This window comes from Elaeis guineensis, chromosome 2, assembly GCF_000442705.2.
Source record: "Elaeis guineensis isolate ETL-2024a chromosome 2, EG11, whole genome shotgun sequence".
Classification (NCBI taxonomy): domain Eukaryota; kingdom Viridiplantae; phylum Streptophyta; class Magnoliopsida; order Arecales; family Arecaceae; genus Elaeis; species Elaeis guineensis.
This window is the reverse complement of record NC_025994.2, coordinates 496,293-516,486: the sequence shown is the minus strand read 5'-3', so window position 1 is coordinate 516,486 and position 20,194 is coordinate 496,293. Positions and strand designations below refer to the sequence as shown.

General features: G+C 37.5%; 1 protein-coding gene across 1 annotated transcript; it reads left to right on the top strand.

Moving 5' to 3' along the window:
• The first annotated feature begins 263 nt into the window (after nucleotides 1–263).
• On the top strand, nucleotides 264–3,769 carry LOC105034280 (small ribosomal subunit protein eS19). Its single transcript, XM_010909365.4, has 4 exons — nucleotides 264–443; nucleotides 2,070–2,160; nucleotides 2,285–2,468; nucleotides 3,465–3,769. The coding sequence occupies exons 1-4, from the start codon at nucleotides 357–359 to the stop codon at nucleotides 3,535–3,537; spliced, it is 435 nt and encodes a 144-aa protein (XP_010907667.1). The 5' UTR covers nucleotides 264–356; the 3' UTR covers nucleotides 3,538–3,769.
• The last annotated feature ends 16,425 nt before the right edge of the window (nucleotides 3,770–20,194 follow it).

Below are 20,194 nucleotides of genomic sequence, written 5' to 3'. Positions count from 1 at the left end.
GGACAAGGAATCAAGTGTTTCACCATCTCAGCTCAACAAGCCAACGAATCCATTGGATCCGATACTGGGCCAGCTTTGGACTTGGTTGGGACCTAGATTTTCCCAAATCTTTACACGATCCCGACCCGAAGTTTAAAGCCCAAATCTGACCCGAAAACACTCGGGCCTAACTCAAAGCCCAGCCAGTAGTCTGCCCGACCCAACGGGCCTCTAGCCGGCCCAAGCCCGCCCTAAATTGCGTTCCTAATATTTTATGACCTGCGTTGGCGGCTTAAAACCCTAGAGATCGCACGCAGTTCCCGTCCCTTTCTTTGCCTCTTGACCGCCGCCGAGAGCAGCTCCCCGCAGCGGTGACGATGGAAGCGGCTGCAAGGACGGTGAAGGACGTCTCGGCCCACGAGTTCGTTAAGGCGTACGCCGCCCATCTCAAGCGTTCCGGAAAGGTACTCTTTTCTTCTACAATTTTGGACCTAAGGTTTTCGATTTTTCTCGTCTCACGTACTGTTCGGCAGATCCATCTGTTTCTTCAAAAGTCATTACCTTCGCTATGATCTCCGATTCCATTCAATTTGTTGACGGTGACTGCAAAACTTTTGCGTGGGTTTATAGAATTGGCTTTCCTTTTTTTTTTTTTTTTTTTTTTTTTTGCCTTTTGAAATTTCTTTGCGTGTTCGTAACCGTTCGTTTGTAATCTGTGTTAGTTTCTTTTGCCAAGAAGATTCTTATTATAATTTCCATTGATTTTAATTTCTCTAGATGATTGGCGGCAGTTCTTATGATTTTATCTCTGACCATCCAAAATTTTCATTTATGGAATTGCATATGCAGCCATAATTCTTTGCTTTCATCAATGGTATGTCATCGACATAGAATAGATTCCATGGAACCACATACTAAATATTAGCAATTTATCCGTCACAAATTTGTAGAAATATTTCTCCGTAAAAAGGGGTGAACAACTGACTCATGATGGGCACTCATTGGCAACTTGATATAGTTTCTGAACATTTATCTCTGACTTAAATTTATGCTACTCTCTCTCTTTCTCTCTCTCTTACACACACACATGCATAATTGCATAAGCATGAAACAAGCCTCTGCAGTTAAGCTTCTGAGGATACTTGAATGATAAATTTAAATTTAAATTTACTGTACATGTTATAATTTGTGGCATGATTCACTTGTATTTTATGTGCATATCATAATGAGTTGCTAAAGCACATAGGAAAATACTTGATAGCATGCATTCAAAGGAAAAGGTGATACCTTTTGGTCACTTAATTATGTGCATATTATAACTAGTGGCCTGGGCAGGAAAGCTGGTTTGAGACAAAGTATTAAATTTTGGCTGACAGATCAGATAGAGCTTTTAAGTTTTACCTTGAGTGACATATAGAGAAAGGGGCAGCTGCATAAACAAATAAATGTTATTGGAAAAGGATTTGAGGGAGACCTCACTGAAAAATGATTGTACAACGAGAGGTTTGTGTTAGATTATGGAGTGCAGCTTGGAAGGGAAGAACTGTTGGGGGAAAAGATTTGAGTTTTGGCCAACAGATGGAGATAGAAACATCATAAGTTTTTCTGATGGTGTTAGATTGATTGCATCAAGGTTGTTTATGTTATCAAGGAAGTTATCAAGGAAAAAAAAATGTTTAAGGTGCCATTTGTATGCTCTGTAGCTGCAACAGATCAGTGAAAGCCAAAACCTGGATTTGTCCGTTTTGTGGAAGTTGATAGACATATTTAGTTGGAGTTGGAGGAGCCAGGTTTGAGAAGACCATGCTACTGAATGTTTCTCTCTCTCTCTCTCTGTTGTTTTTTCAGGGATACAACTATTTTGTTAAGAATGATGTGGAGAATATGTAACTGTTTGTCATTGTCTCTAGGCAGTTTGATCAAGTGGACCATAAACGCAAGCATTGGATGGAATCAAGCATGCTAAATTATCATATTATTTGTCTTTCCAACATTCAACCATGCATGTAGAAGCAAAAGATTTATTTTATCCACTGTTTGCTGTTGTGTTTTTTTTAACTCTCTTTGGACATTTGTTGCTTATATAATAGATGGAGCTTCCTCACTGGACAGATATTGTGAAGACTGGAAGATTTAAGGAGCTTGCTCCATACGACCCTGATTGGTACTACATCAGAGCTGGTATTCGACTTTCCACAGTTCTCACTCTTTGACACAACATCAAAATGATATTTTTAGAAACTAATTGGAGCTTATCGCTTAATATCATTACTTCCCTTAGTTAATGTACCGCATTTCCTTGCAGCTTCTATGGCAAGGAAGATATATCTGAGACAGGGTATTGGAGTTGGTGGTTTCCAAAAGATTTATGGAGGGCGCAAGAGGAATGGAAGCCGTCCACCACATTTCTGCAAAAGCAGTGGGGCAATAGCGAGGCACATTCTGCAACAGTTGCAGGAGATGGACATTATTGATTTTGATCCTAAGGGGTGAGGATTGGTTTCTTTATTGCTACGAGTTTTCTTCAGGGCAAAATTATCATATATTCCCAGTCATTTCATGATTTAGAAGATTACTTTGGTCTCTTCAAACCTCCACCTTTTCATATTATTATGGGCCAAGGTATCAGTCCCAATGATTATTGAAGTTGGTGATATAATCATGCATTATGATTGGTATGAAGTACAAACTATTATATGCAGTCCTTTACATTGTTCATAAGATGGTATGTACTTTTATTAAGACCTATCAATGTTTCTGCCGTTGCCTGACAGTTTTCAGTATTCTCTGACTATTGAAAAGCTGCAACTATATTCACTTATTTCTGGTTTAGTGCTTATCGATAAATCTGGGAAAACTGAATTGTCTACGAGATGTTTGTTGGTTTATGATTTTGTGGATCATTTATGAATTCTTCATGTCTTAATGATGAAAAAATTATTTTACTATGTTATACTACAATATGATTTTTTTCTGCTGCTATTTTTGTCACTGGTGGTAGTACCTATCCATTGGTTGCTGCTTCTAGATTATCTTCAAACTGTTGTTTGACATCATTTTTTATTTATTTTGTCATTCTTTTTTTTTTGAATATATTTTGGCTTAACATGCAGTGAACTCTCTGCTTCGCTCTAAATTCTGCATTCAACTCTCCCAAATCATATTCAACTTGGGACTCATTTTTTTCCTTCTATTCCAGGGATTTGTAGGCTACTAGCTCTGGTACTCAGAGCATATAGCAGAAACCATATTTTTTTCCATTTGTATGCATTCTGATTTCTTCTTTATTTTAACTTCAAACATATTGCACAATGGATACTCCAGCATTGACGTGTATATGGCCAGAATAGGTGGGAAATATTCTAGTTACGCTGGATGTACTTAGTTTATAATATTTGATGGGAAAAGCAACCAAGTAAGTTTTTAGTCTCTGTGATTGGGCAAAATAGCTCAAGATAACTTTTTCTTTTTTTTCCATGTTATAGGGGAAGGATGATTACCTCCCAGGGACGGCGTGATCTTGATCAGGTTGCTGGAAGGGTTGTTGTTGCTCCTTGAGCGAGTGTTAGGTGCTTAAACTGTGCTTCTGTCTTTTGAAGAACTTGTTACCTGCCGGTTTTATACAGATTTTGATGTCTGGACTTTTTTGCCTAATCGGGTTCAGTTGTGTTAGCTGCTGGCTGTCTGAAATTTAGAATGAAATTTCCCATGAGTTCAGTGGTTGAAGTACTTGTGATCTGTCTATTGTTTTATTAACGGAGCCTAAAGAAAATGACGCCTTGTTTGCTCCCGCCTGTTCTTGTTCTTCATCGAGCTTTTTTTTTTTCCCGGATTATAGAAGGGATTCTAAGATTTGTTTGAATAAGAAACTCTGTAATGACTCGGTGAATCCGCAGGACCCGTACCAAGAGAAATTCATGCAGAAGCAATCTGTTTGCCCATCAACTAATCTGCGGCCTTTTAGGCTGGGTTTGGATGCTAGATAGTTCACCATCCTTTGATTACTTCAGTCGTTGGTATTTATTCCTTAATCAGAAGTTAGTCGCTGCTATGGGAATGTTTTTGGTCACCATGTAGTATGATCGCAATGTAAACATGTATTAAACTTCGAACTTTCTCAATCGCAATTTTATCGTGTTAAGCACTAGTCGCCTGCTAATTAGGCTTTGTTTCATCCGGATGTTAGATTCCATCATTGCGATCTAAATCGGTTATGGTACTCATCACTCACCGTTCACATCTCCTCACGAGATGTGAATGGTGAGTTCTGATAATAAGTACCAAAATATGAGGGGATGGTAATAGAGAGAGTAAAAAGAGGGCCGTCCGTGGGTAGAACAAACAGGGGTAAGCAATCGGTGTTTTTGGAAAGCAGCGCATGTTCGGGAGCAGCTTTTGTCATTAGATCATACTTGCAATGTGCGGGCGGTTGGTGGGAGGCGGATTTTTATCACGAATAATGTTCTTGCTGCTGCTTGAGAAGGGCTCGTATATGTACTTGGTCATTTTCATACAAGTTTTTTTATGCAACGTAAAAAATTCGATTTGAAGTGTACTATCTTATTTGATTGATCCACATAGTCATTACTTTTTAATACGTATTTAATGTCTGTAAGCCGATTCTTTCGTTTAAAAATTTTATATGACGAAAATATCTCTATTCTTTGAAAAAATTATGACATTCTATGCTTATATTATAACATTCTGTATCCATAATATATATAGAATGTTATAATTTTTTTAAAAAAATAAAAATATTTTGTCATTCAAAATTTTTAAACGAAAAAGTCGATCTCCAAGATCATATTACAATATCTTGAGCTATATTATGCCACAGAATGTCATAATTTTTTTCAAAAAATAGAGATATTTTTATCATACAAAATTTTTAAATAAAAAAAGTGATCTATAGGCATTAAATGTGTGTTGAAAAATAGTGACTATGTAGACTAATCGGATGAGACGATGTATTTCATATTGGATTTTTTACACCACCACGGTGTACAAAGAATTACTCTTAAGTTTCATGTTGCTTGAAATTGACTCAGACGGTGATTAGCTGGATCAATAAGTGGCCCAAACCTTAGATGTTCACTCATTACTTCTCGGCGTTTGGAATATGTGTCAGCTGTTACACTTTCATGCATCTCACATGTTTACATAGGGGAGCAAGCTTGCTGACCGGGTTGCATAGCATGTGGTTCATCATACTTTTGCCTACCGTTGGACATGTACTGGTCATTATCCATTGAAACTTGGATTATATTTTGATTTTGCTGGATGTATTTATACCCATCATATTCAAGCTCTAAATTCATCTACTACACCAAAAAGAAGTTTGGGGTGGGCACCATGGTTGAACATATGAGGCAGGACTCCTTTTATACAATGTTTTCTCTTTCTTCCATCTTAAAGAGAAAACTCAAAAATCAAATAGAGATAAAACTCCTCTTAATAATAGAGTCTGTCGATCTTATAAGTTAAAAAATAAAAAAAAAATCTTCACGCATCAAAAAAGAATGTCTATGAAAAGATATCGTACATATCCTTCTTCCTCAAGTCTTCATTATCTCCAAGTCCTTTTTTTCTGCTACAAACATGAAAGAACCAATTCATTTTCTAATAATAAATTAGTCAATATATATTGTATATCATTTGGCCGTGTACCATTACTGATGATCACCATATTCTAAAAACTATGTATTGATTTATCTTGATCTGTGCATTGGAATATCGGATAAATATTTTGCTACATATATATCAATTGGTCATATACTGTATATTGATGAACACCATATTTAGAAAACTATATATCAGTTTATCTATAGATATGTATTGAGTTGTTGCTAAGTATATATCAACAAAATCTTATAGTCTATATCAGTAAGCCATTAAGCGTGCATCATGCTGTCGTGTATTATGCACTGATGAGCATTATATTCTAGAAACTGTGCATCGATTTATCTATAGATAGATATTGACATATTGAATAAATATTTTGCTAGCAGTATATCATCTGGTTATATATTGTATACTAGTGAATATTATATTTGAAAAATTATGTATCTATTTAACTGTAAATATGTATTGGGTCACTATTACGTGTGATAAAAAAAGCTTATATATATTAGTAAACTATAAAGTGTGTATCATTTGGTCATGTATTATATGCTGATAATCATCATATTCAAAAAACTATGTATCAATTTGTAAGATGGAAGAAAGAGAAAACATGGCATAAAAGGAGCCTCATCCCATGTGATCCACCATGGTGGCCGCTCCATATGATTTTTTGCCTTTTTTTCGGATGGGGGAGGGGGAGGGTTTGCACGAGTGATTAAATTTAAAATTATTCATCCTAAGACAACTTTAAAATGATTATCAACCTTTTTCACTTATTGACCACATAAGGTTATTTATGCCTTTTTGTATAGTGTTTGTTTGCTGGCTAGATAATTTTATATTATCCACCCTCTAACCAACATCTAAACATAGCTTTCGGTTGCATATTTTGAAATATCATACGAAACAAGATGGTATCGAAGGACCTCTAATTGTTGATATTAGAGTTAAATAAAAGATTCTAGTTTTAGGAGGTTTCATTTTAGCAAAGCAAGAAGATGTCACTGATCCTGGCATTTACTCTGTGGTTGGTGATGAAAGGAGGATCTCACCTACAAAACTTATCTATGGGATAATGCTATCCACCAGTAGCAGTTGCTGAAGAACCAAAGAAGAGGAATAGAGGAAGATGGAAGATGGCTTATCTATTGGTAGCAACTTCTCCCTCTATATATAATGTCTTTGGACGGTCAAGATCATATCATTCTTCCTTAATCGCTTGCCATGTATAAAGCTCTTCAAGCCTTTGACAGTTTAAATCCCCAATTAGAAGACATTATTTGCAGTTCTACTTCCAAATAGTCATTGTCTTGGAAAATCACTCCTATAAAGATGACATGCAATCCAAATTAGAGTTTGTATTGGGTGAAGAATACGAAAGTTGTTCTAAGACCATATGATGAGCAAGCCTGACATCATTCATACATTCTCAAAATAAGATGATGATTGAAAAATAGTTCGGGGAACACGATCCTGCTCACACTATAGTTGGGGGGCAAGCCACAACTCAAGCTCAGCTCAATACTTCTATACACCTACCGTAGAATAGTGCATGTCAGTTGATCTGAGTAAATCTGTATTGGTTTGAACACCTACCCGCATCCGACCTACTTACTGCAATGCTAACAATTTTGAACAACTTAAAGGACTTAGCTAAATTTTAGCTAAATACACAACTCAATTTCCTTCAAATAGTATACTTGGTACAAGAAATAGATCGATATACTTTACTGCATAGAAGAAGAAGATAGCAATGAGTTATAAAATGTTCGTATGAATGAGCTACAAAATGCCCTTGACAAATGGGCTACAAGGTTACGCTCATGACGAACAAGCTACTATATATCCCTCCTTCGTCTGCTTCCTCCTCATCTTCATCTTCCTCACCTCCATCCAACGATGAGCCAACAAGGTGATTAAGTTGAGATTAGCCTCTAGGAGCTCTAAAGTGAACTTATCCTTGCAATACTAGAAGCCTTTCTCAAAGAGCTTCAAATAGCTCATTGTGGAACTCCATGGAGCCCCTAAACTTCAAAACAGCCTGACTACCTACCCTTTTAGCTTAAGCCACCTCCTTTTCAATAAGAGCAGCTCTTTTCTTGGCCTGAATAGCCTCTTCTTTAGCTCGTACCACCTCTCTTCGACCTTAGCAACTTTGTTCTTAGCCAGATCAACATCCTTTACAACTTCAATAGCCCTTGCCTCCACACAAGCAATTTCTTTTGGCTATAGTGAATTTGTCCTCTACCTATCTGGCTCTCTCCTCAATCCGAGTAACTCTTTTTACCACCCTAGAAAGCTCCTCCTTAGCTCATGTTGCATGATTTTCAGCTTCAGTTAATTCACTTCTAGTAGCAAAGGCGACTTCCACAATCTAGAGAGCTTCTTAGAGGTGAGTCACCTCTTCTTTTAGCTTAGTTGTAGTTTTCTCAGCTTCACACTTGGTCTCTTCAATATTCTTCATGTCTCAACAAGGGTGCTATTAAAGTCATGCTTTTTCTCTCGAGCAACATGTGTTTGCTCCTGGGCAAGCTCTTGATCATCTTGGGTAGTGGCGCACACTCTAGTTTAGCTATACCTCTCCCATGATCGACACCACAGGGCCTATACTCAACATCACAAGTTTGACACTCTAATGTCTCCACTCTCTCTATATACTCAAAATGATGGCCACCAAAGTATGGATCATATAAGAGGTCTATAGAATAAATATGACCGAGTCAGCAAAAGATGAATGAGTTTCAACAACAATTCTCACGATATAATACTCACCTCAACGATAGTGGTGTATGCTGAATCAATGACCTTCTCTGCTAGCAAGCCTTGAAAAAGTAATGCATCTTAGGGAAAAATCATTCCCATTACCATTTCATCAGCAAGAGAGGGAGCTGAGTATAGAATCTGTGATCTTGAGTGACCACCCTTGAACAAAAAGATCCAACTTAGTTGCTTGAGATGAAGATAGCAACTCCTGGAGGATGATGCTCTTGGTCTGTTGTGAGGTTGGCACCATCGAGATCTCATGACCTAAGGTTGAAGCTTGCTATAGGCTGAAAGCTAGTTCCAAAGAAGCAGCCACTTAATCCATGATAGCTAGTGACTTTGCAAGCCCGACAGTGACTGAGTAATCCAGGCCAAACTTGCAAGTGAACTAATGGGTACATACTCTGAAACCTCCAAGAAAGTAGATATTAGCTACTAGACTTGAGTCATTTGTTCAATAGCAAGCTAGCCCCTTAGAGGTATGATATAAATCCTATTCGATGAGAAATTATTGGTTAGAACAGTGCTACCACATATACCTTGGACCATCGAATAACAAGTTAGCACATCATCTATTATTGAAAAAAGGTGCATTTTTATCCAAGATTGATTGAAAATTTTAAATGAAAAAAATAAAAGTTAACTTTCTTGGATGGTGTGCTAGCTTGTGATTGAATGGTCCAACGTACACTTGGTAGAACTATTCTAAGCAATAATTTCTCCTATTTGATTACAAAGGAAAGGGAAAAAGCATCTTAAGGAGCAAATTAATCCAAAGGAAAAGAAAATGTGCTCTCAAGGAAACAATATAATCAAATTTTAAAAATTTATCTTTATAAATATTTTATTTTTTCAGCATCCAGACAAATGAAGAACTTCATATTTTTCCAAAAACTTCAATTTTGCAAAGCTTTTTTCTAAGTAACTAAACATACCTTTAACTCTTAGAACTTGTTCATCGGAATAGTTTGATTAATAAAAGATAACATATAAAAGATGGCTAAAATATATCAATTATCATGAAAATTATTGACTAAAGTGTAAATACTGAAAGATATATATATTGAAACATCTATTTATTTGACATTTCTGATATAATTGGCTACATCTTGTTTCACAATTCTCTTAGGCCTTGTAGGCAAAATCGTACCTAGCATATTTAATTGATGGACGTGTTGGCAGGTCATTTGGCTAGAATTATCTTTTCAAAAAATTTTCAGTTGTTTTTGGATTGGAACCCCTTAGGTACCAGAGCCATGGTTTCGTAGTCTACTTGTATATCAGAAAAAGAAAAAAAATATGGTTACCTTTATATATAATCTCCTAACAATATTGTGCAGGAAGGTAATCTTAGAAGTTAGAACATTGATGCCACGTACCAATATAACTCATCTAAACAACAACAGAAGCAAAAATAACTGTGTGGCAATGGATTTTAAAATAGTTTAATATGCATGAGTGTTTTAGCCATTGATTGGCTAGTCAAGACAAGACAAGCAATATAATACCCTGTAAAGAGCAAGTGAGGTTCCCAAAATACCAAGATCCTTTAGATTAGCAATCTGAGGGTACACGCAGAAATTTAGTTGCATCTTTCGTGCAAAAGAATGATTCATCTTATTTCGCAACATACAACTATTAGATTGTATTTTCCATGGATCTCAAGGTACTCCGATCTCTTTCCTCCATAGGCCGCCTAGATCTCAAAGCAGCTATTCTACAATCTAATGGTTGATGTTGCGAAAGAGGATCAATCATTTTTTTCATTCGAAAGATATAGCACGATCTCTATGTGCGTGCATTTTATTAGAGATGGCAACGGGCCAAGCATGGGTTGAGTTGGCTCATACTTATACCCATCTTATAAATAAAAATTTCATATCCATATCTGTCCTGCACCTATCTCGGGTTGGGTCAAGTCGGATCAAGTAGAGATATGGGCCGGAGTGGTCGGATAGAAAAGAGGGGTTGGTCGGATCGAATTGAATCAAATATATGTAAATAATATAAAATTATTATAACTTTGAAAGGAAGATGTTATGGAGGTTATTCGCCATCCGATCCAACATTCCTTCCTCAGATTACAACCAACCACTCGCCTATAAGACAGCCTTAAAAATCAAAGAAAGATGTAGAAAATTAAGATGAAGTAACTTTATGTTATTGGCTTCTATCTAATCTGTTGATCAGATATTTATTAATCCTGAGATCGGAATCCTACTGACGACAAGGAACAAAGCCCAATAATTCATGCAGGTGCTGATTCAAGGTAGAGTCGGCTCAACATCAACTTTAGGACACTGGTCTATTCATCTATATGGGTGATCCTTAGAATCTCGTAACAACTCTCAAAATATGGGCATGATCCCTGACTAATACCCATGACTAACAATCTAGTTTGCAGGATAAATTTTCTATCCTAATGACTTGTCAGATTAAGGCCTAGCGACTTGGAGAATTAGTGTCTAATGGTCTGCCAAGTTTTAGCATAACAACTCTATTAGTCCTAAAATTGATTTTGATAATATTAAAGATATTTTAGTATAAATTATGTTTATTAATGTCGTGCTTAATATTTATAGGTTACCTCAAAATGCTTAAATATTTTACTCAAAGGGTCATATTCTCAAGAAAATTCAAATTTTCAAACTCGAGTCCTTCATATTAGAAGCAAAAAAGTTTATGAATTGAAAGAAAAATCTAGTCTAAATATACCTCTCAATAAGCATAAATTAAGTTTTAGAAGGCAAGTCTAGCTTAGAAATAATTTAGATCAAGAAAGGCTATCTGAAACTTCTTTTGACATACTGATGAGCTGACCCAGTATCAGTCAACAGGAAAGATAGAAACCTTGCTATTTTGGAATAATTCTTCTGAGCTGACCCACTGATCAACTAAGTTAACCTAATCTAGAGCTTAGCCAACTTAGTCTTAGAAGAAGATGAACATAGAAAGTCCCATAAATCAGTAAATCTTCTAAGCCAATCTAAAAAATTAGTGAGTCAATCCAACATTCAAGTGAGCTGACTAAAATAGCATCTAAATAGACTAGTCTCAAACAGACATAGTAAAATAGAACATTGATCCAAAGCTGAAAGTTAGCAGACTCAGAGCTTAGGTGAGATGATTTTGACAGAATAATGACTAATTTTCTAGAATTTTCAAAACATGGCTAATTTCATCCCAATAGCTATTTTCATACTTTCAACGGCTAGAGTATTAAACAAAAATATTTTTAAACCAACAAATGTGAAGGATTCATGGAGGAAACTAACTTTTGAAAGGAGAAGAGTTCATTGACTAAATATTTGAAGAGGAGAGTATGAGGAACTAAAAAGAAGAAACATGAAGGAATTTAAGAGTGTCATAAATTTAGTTTTTTTTACATTCTATTAGATTGAAAGAGAGAATGAATTGTTAAATTTTAATCAGCTATCATTGAGAAGAAGCATTAAAGGCTGCCTCAGCCTCTCAAACATTCAAGGAAGAAATTCAAGTATTGAAAGCTCAACTACCTTAAATTCTTCAGATCCAAAAAAAAATATTATTCTTAACTCTATTTTCTATATTCTTATATTATTTGTTTGTAACAAGTTTCTAGAATATAGAAACTTGGGGTTGGTCCAAGCCTAAAAAATTGGATGTTATTTAGTTTTGATTGGTATCTTCAAAAAAATCAATCAGAGTTGATTGCGAGCCTAGAAAAAATAATCATTTATAAGATTTTAGTTGATGAGTCAGTAAAAATCAACTGGATTGGATTATAAATTTAAAAAAATAATCAGACTATAATCTTAAAGAGATTATAGTTTGCTTGGAGAGTGGATGTGGTACTGAGTTTAGCACAGAATGACTATAAAATTATTACGTTTGTGATTGTAATTGCTTTGCCTTCTTTGTTATTTCCATTGTAACTTTAATTTTTTGGTTATCACGTCACTTACACAATTTGAATTATTTTGGATATAAATTATTTCAAAGTTAGATATTAAATTTTAAGAAATCCAATTCAACCCTCTCTCTTGGGTTGCTGCCTCTGGAAAACAAACTCATAGTGCTACCTCTATATAAAGAGGTAACAAAATGACCCTCAAATAATCTTAACTCTAGAGAACCCTCCTGCGCTCTTGCTTTCTTTACTCCTCTCACACTCTCTTTTCTCTCCTATTCTCAAGTTTCGACAGACTTAAGCATAAGAGGGTCCCCATCGGAGAATCTTCAATATTTGTGGACTTCTCTTACAAGTTTTCTTTAGCATTACAACCTTGAGATCAATGCTGAGTTTCTGGATCATAAGGAGTCCAACCTCAGCCACATCTACTTCGAATCGAAGTCTTCTAGCAACAAATTAGTGCTAGAAGAAGGATCATTAGCTCAATTAAAGAGGAAAGAGAGTGTCCTTAGCCCCTAACCAACTTTTCAAAAGATAATTGTCTAACGGAAGACAAGAGTTATTGATCTTTATTAACCATATAGAACCCCGCAACCTTGAGTTGACCCGCATCAAGTCAAATCATCCTCATACAGCAGGCTGGGTGGCAGTCCCATTTAATCCTACCAACCCACAAGACTTGTTATCATGTCATCAGCCACCCCCCCAGTTATCATCAGCCATCCTAACCGACAATCCCTCCCTAGGTTTTATCGGATGGTGCTGCCATATGGCCAACAAGCTCTCTCCCCAATGATATTCGGGGGGTCTGTCAAGTTTCGAACTTACAACCTCGCTCTAATATCATTTACTGGATCTTAACCCCTAACCAACTTTTCAAAAGATTACTACTTAAAAAAATATAGAGTTTATTAGTCTTTATTAACCATACAGAACTCCATAACCCTGAGTTGATCCGTATCAAGCTAGATCATTCTTATGTAGTAGGCTGGAAGGTCAGTCTCATTTAATCTTACCAACCCACAAGACTCGTTGCCACATCATCAGCCACCCTCCGGCTATCATCAGTCACCCTCCGGCTGGCAACCCCTCCCTAGATCCTACCAGATGTGTACTAGCACATGACCAATAAAGAGTATAGCAAGAACAAGAGCACACAACTTGACTGCCTCCCATTGATGATCCGCTCACCACATCTAGAGTGGTGCTGCCCAAAAGTCTACCATCATGCAACCCCTTGTCATAACCAATCCACGATCGCTAAACGTCCTAGTCCAATAGATCCGCATTGACTTGCACAGTGCAGTAGCTCCAGCAGATGACAAGCAGCCTCAATCCCTAGAGCTACCATCTCAAATGGCTCCTTCTCGACATAGTCGCTAGCCTTGCATCAAGAGCTTAGAATCAGCCCCATGGCATGTCCTCAACTCCGCTCTCACTTCTACTCTCGACCATTTGAGGAAGGAAGATCAGTAACAGTGATTTTCCTCCTCCTCTGGTAGACATTCCACTCCGTGCTACTCTCTGCCCCCTAGAAAGTCTCATTGGAAAGAATATCTCGAGCAAAAAGTTTGGGACATCAAGCATCGCTTGGCAAAGTCTAGAATGGGATACATCGAAATGATGATGGCCTCAGCCTCTTGTCTCCCACGCCATCTTGAGAAAATTGATTTCGAGTCGATTCAGGATGCCTTAGATAGAGTCATACGATGGCTCTTTAGACCTCATCAACCACTTGAAGAGCTATAAAGCCCTCATGATGCTCTACGATGCTCGAATGTGCTCCTTTACCTCATCTTCCCGAACATCCTTAAGAAGTCAGCATGAGTGTGGTGTTTGGGACTCCAACTGGAGTCCATTCACTCATTTGAACAGCTTAGAAGGCTGTTCATCACCCACTTTGATAACAATCAAGCCCAGTCAAAAAACACAGATAGCATCTTCTTAATCTAGCACAAAGAGGGTGAGTCACTGTGCAACCATGTGTCATGCTTCAATGCCGCCATGCTTGAAGTATACAACCTCGACAAATCGATGGCAATGTCGGCGCTTAAGCAAAGACTGCAAAATAAGCACCTCATCATCTTTCTCAATAAAATATTTTCGAGAGACTACATTAACCTGCTTGCATAAGCTCAAAAATAGGGGCCAACAAAAGAAGCCTAGGCTGCACGGATGCAGGTCGAGGGGAAGAAGAGCCCTAGTAAGAAGTGAGGCCGAAAAGAACCTCATGCGAACTGGGTGGGGGAAGAGTTCTGACCATCGAAGAGCTCTAGGCTGAGGAGTCCAGCTCGGTGCTTTAAAAACTGCACTCCCCGGTCTGCTTCTCGGGCTCAAAAATTAAGGGCCAGAGCTATCACTGCCGACCCCAATCGATGAAGGGCCCACTAATAAAGAAAAGCAAAGAGAAATACAGTCACTTCCATCATGACCATGGTCACGGCATCAAGAAATGTCTCTAACTTAAGGATGAGATTGAAGTCCTAATTTAAAGAGGCTACCTTCGAAAGTATATTCGGGAGCGACAAGTTTGAGTGTCTGAAGAGCTGCCTTAGCATTAGCCCATTGAGGAGAACAACAACAACCAAACCATGATTTGTGTCATCAACATGACCTCCAGACTTATTGGTGGTGGGTAGACAAAAGATCTACTAGGGGGTAGAAAAACAATGCATAGGGAACTTTATTTCTCTCTTTGATGAGAATGTATCATCGATGAGTCGAATGTCCCTTGGCTACATCAATAAGAATATTTTCTTTAAGCCCTGATGCAGATTTTCTATTAAAGTGACTAAATAAAATATTTGATTGATATCAGCTATAAAGTCATCAAGAACGATCAAGAACATCACAAGAAGCAAATCCGAGACAATCGAGTCTAGCCTCAGTCCTCAAAGAATGACAATCGGATAAAATCTGAATCAGAATATCCATATCTCAGTCTAGACCCCAATGACTTGGTCGGAAAGCACCGACTCATAGAGATATCTTGACTACGGCTAAGATCTCCATAAGGGTGATCAGCAAGGCCTCGATCTCAAGGAGATATTTTGATTCAAGTTGGGACCTCTATAATAAAACTTATCAGGATCTTCCCGAGCATCCCACTAGAGATTAGGTTAAGACGTGATGGTGACTTGGTAAAAATATTATCATGGATTGACTTTGCATCGACTTCAGGCTAAACCTCATCGAGATCTTCTCGAGCATCCTACTAGGGATCAAGTTAAGACGATGGTAGTGACTTGACAAAAATAATGCCATGTATCAACTTCACATCGACTTCGGATGAAACCTCATCAGGATCTTTCTAAGCATCCCACTAGGAATCAGGTTAAGATGATGATGGTGACTCGACAAAAATGTTGCACAGATCGACTTCATATCGACTTCGAATGAAACTTCATTAGGATCTTTTTGAGCATCTCACTACGGATCAGGTTAAGATGATGATGGTGATTTAGCAAAAATATTGTCACAGATTGACTTCGCATCAACTTCAAAGAAAACCTCATCGAGGTCATCTCGAGCATTCCAGTAAGGATTGGATTAAGATGACGATGGTGACTTGACAAAAATATTGTCGTGAATCAATTTTGCATCGACTTTCGATGAAATCTTATTGGGATCTTTTCGAGCATCTTACTAGGGATCGAATTAAGATGATGATGGTGACTTAACAAAAATATTACCATAGATCGACTTTGCATAGACTTTAGATGAAATCTCATCAAGATTTGTTCGAGCATCCCATCTAGGATCGGATTAAGACGATGATGGCGATTAGCAAAAATATTATCATGGATCTACTTCACATCTACTTCAGATTAAATCTCATCAAAATCTTTTCGAGCATTCCATTGGGGATCGGGTTAAGATGATAATGATGACTTGACAAAAATATTGTATCAATCAACTTTACATCGACTCTGGATGAAACCTTATCAGGATCTTTCTAAGCATCCCACTGAGGATCGGTTAAGATGATGATGGCGACTTGACAAAAATATTGCTATAGATCAATTTTGGATGAAACCTCATTGGAATCTTTTCATGTATCCCATTAAGGATTGGATCAAGATGATGATAGTGACTTGACAAAAATGCTGCCATGAATCGACTTCGGACAAACCCTCATTAGTACCTTCTCCAACATCCATTGATGGATGGGGACATTAGCTTGGTGAAATTAGTTGTCAAGGATCAACTATGGACCGACTTCAGATAGTAAGACTCTGGATCAACTCCAGATACTGAGGTCTTGGACCCTGTTCCAGATCTAAGACTTTTGCTTTATGAATGGTTAACCAAAGCAACGATTATACCAATGGAGAGAGACCATCATTAGAGACTGAGGGTCGCTCAATACAAGCACCAAAAGATAACAAAGAAACTTATTTCATTAGAAGAAAAAGTCCATTATGAAAAGGTTGCCGCCAGTGAAGAAGAAAAAAAGCAAATGCACAAAAATAACTAGTCGAGGTCCTTGGGCATGGGCTCGATGGTATGATCAGAGATCTCCTTGATAAGGCTCCTTACGGCATCCTCGTAGTGGGCTTGGGAGTTGGGTCCTCAGCTGGGGTGGGCTCATCCTTGTCCATCGAGTGTGCCCTGCCCTCATCATCACTATCTTCAAAACAAAGATCACTCAAGTTTAACTTGGAAAGCATCCGACCCAAGTGTCTCTTGCAGGCTTTGAAGCCGTACACATACGCTACCAAGGAGCCATTGGTGACCTCATTCTCAAACTCTACCAAAGCCTTGAACTCTTCGATGCCCTTGAGCTTGGCTTTTTCAACAACAGCCTTCGCCTTCTCCTCCTCGACTTTGGCCTTGATGAGTTCCATCCTATCTTCGGTAGCTTTGAGTGTTGCCTTCTCAAGCACTAAGGTTTCCTCGAGCTCGATCACTTTCTGGCGAAGCACCCTAGTAGCTTCGCACTCGATGGCCACCATGCCCTCCAGGGCCCTGACTCTCTCTCGAGCTACTAGAAGCTCGAACCTGACTCAAGAGGCCTCTTCTTCGGTCACCTTCTTTGTTTATTCGACAGCTTGCTTCACCTCCTCGATGGCCTACCTTGCTTCCTCCGTAGCCTTCATGCAAGCCTCGGATGTCCTGAGCTTTTCCTTTAAGGAGAGCTTTGCTCGGTTGAAACTGACCAAGCCTCACTGAGGATGGTGATACAATGTGCCAATTGCATAGAAAAAGTAGAGTCAGCAACCACAGCAACAAGTTGAAGACAAGTATGAATAACAAAAAAAAAGCTCATCCCAAGGAGGCCGACGTAGGAAGCACTAACGATCTCATCCAAGGGATGGATCTTTCTCTCTAACTAGTTGGTCAGCAGCAAAATCATCTTCACCAACTCTTCTGAAGCATGGAGTCATTTCTCTACACTCTTCTCACTACAATAATGAACCCTCCTTCACTCCTGAATAATGGGGGGCCCACCTTGGACTTTGCTGACCTACTCGGTGCCATGGGAGATAGTGGCAATGAGATAGGACAAGGCCAGGATGATACCTGCCTAACTGTCAGAGGAGGGGGCGAGGTCCGACTAGTTGATGGAGATAGAGTCCAAGCTAACTTCAAAGTTATCGATGTGGTGGATCGCAACAACTCGCCACCATCAGCTCATCCTCGATCTCCATTGGGTAGGCGCTCGATGTTCCCATGAATGGCGTCGAGGTTGGGGCAGGGGTAGGAAGCTTCAACTGGATACTCTTCAACTTCTTCAATGAAGACTTTCCATCCAAAGAATCTACTTTTCTCTTCAGAGCTAACTTGATAGACAAAAGGGTTGGCCTCATCGCTGTAAAATCGAGGAGAAAGTGGTTAATTTGAGTTCTAACAAGCAACCTAGAAAGTTTTTTCAATCAGAAAAGATGCTGGCCATACCTCGAGGCAACACCATACTACTGTCGACGTCGTAGAGATTCTATCCGATCAATAGTTCTTTAAGCTTAGGCACCTTAATGTCAAGTAGACTTTGATAATCTTTCTCATCCTTAAAAAGGATGGACTTGTCCTTGTTAGGAGATAAGTGGGGATCACCCCAAATCAGGTTGTTGCCCAGTGAGACAACCCAACAGGGAAGGGATAAATTAGATTTTTTAAAATTTTTATAAAATTAAAAACAAAAATATACTCAATTGAATTATACTAGATAAGAGTGCAATAGAAGCAATATATCTAAATAAGAAATATACTTAAGTAAATAAGAGCAAAATAGAAGTAAGCAAGACGACATATAAATACAATAGTTTATAGTGGTTCAGTATCAAACTCAGCACTTACATCCATTCTCTAAGTAACCTCTTGAGAGTTTGAACTATAATCCTTAAGATTAAAGTCCAATTATTTTGTTGTGCCAGTTGATTTTTCTTAGGCACACCAAACAAAATCTTTTTCTAAGTCACTAATAGACTTATATACAATCCAATTCAAAACTTAGATGAGTCTATCCCCAAGTTTCAATCCCAATTGAAACTTATTATAATAGAAAATTTAGATTATAAGACATAGCACAAATGAAATAGCTCTTTTAAGAGCAAATAATAAAATCAATGTAGCTTAAGTTGTGGAGATGAGGAAGCTTTGCAATCAATGTGCCCTTCTTTCTTATAAAAATTACTTGAAGACTGAAGAACTAGATGGTTGGAGATTTAATTTCTCTTCTTGAAAGCTCACTAAATGCTCAAAGTGATTTTTACTGATTTTTAGTCTTTCTTTTGCTTTGCTTGTGTTCTATGTACTTCTTTTGCTTCATTAATGCCTTTGACCCCATATATCCTTGTTAGAGTATCCAAAAATAGATTTCTAGCCGTTGGGAGGTAAAAACTAGTCATTGGAGGGCTTCTGTGCAAAACTACAATATCTAAAAATCTAACTATTGGAGCTGTCACTTGTAATAGAGTCGACTTAAACCAAGTCAGGAGTCGACTTGAGATATCTTTAAGTTGACTTGAGGTCTTCAGAAGTCGACTAAAGAAATGGTCTCAGAAAATATGCTCAATTATCTTTTTCATTACTAAGTCTTGATCAGTTAATATGCATTTCGGATGCTTACTATAAAATACCTCTAAAAAAGATTGGAAGATCCAAATGAATGATTCGGTACACTCATCTCACACCAGTATGTAACTGAATAGAATAGATTGCATATGGTGGTTAACGTTGACAAATGGTGCAAAAAGATATGCTATATTTGTTCGTCATGTATGCAATGTCAAATATCACCACATCAATGAAATATTGGTAAGACAATCTTAACTTCCCACCAATCCAAAAAATATTCTGTATACTATTGTCAGCATCTAATTGGATGGTGTAAGAGAAGGCTAGATTCTCGACTTGCCTTGAATAACTATTGTTTGTAGGTCAACATTGAATAACTATTTTTGGAGATTTGTTCTAAAATTACTCAGATCCTTCTTAGTAAAGTTTATACTTCGTATACCTCTATATAATTATAAGATAGCATCCATGATTTGTTGAATTGAAATATTTTGCTCATATAAAGTTTTTATAAACTCTGTCTTCTATGGTGATCTTTCTATATGATCGAAAAAAATAAATTTTCGATAAGCTATGAATTAGCTTATGATTATGAATATCATGATGCATTATGACTTCTCACTTACCAACTTCATTCTTTCTAATATATATTTTTGCTTTACATCCAATGCCAATGTTCTGTCCTTCCTTGCACGATGTTATGGGTGTTGCATGATCTTGCCCATCAACTAACATATTGATTTTGGGCTTATATACCCCTTCTTTACAACATATAAATTATTATCTGTTAATCTCCTTACCCTTGAAGGATTGATAAAATGATCCCTTTCAAATATCAAATTCTTTGTTATATGCATATTAGTTGTAAGCTTCTATTACTTATTTTTGAGTATCAAAAGTCATGCCTTCATGCAATGCTAA

Bases quoted from the DNA above. Each gene is read 5' to 3' on its own strand.
- LOC105034280 (XM_010909365.4), top strand. From the start codon at position 357: ATGGAAGCGGCTGCAAGGACGGTGAAGGACGTCTCGGCCCACGAGTTC. The intron at 444-2,069 runs GTACTCTTTTCT...CTTATATAATAG, and splicing joins ATCTCAAGCGTTCCGGAAAG to ATGGAGCTTCCTCACTGGAC. The intron at 2,161-2,284 runs GTATTCGACTTT...ATTTCCTTGCAG, and splicing joins TTGGTACTACATCAGAGCTG to CTTCTATGGCAAGGAAGATA.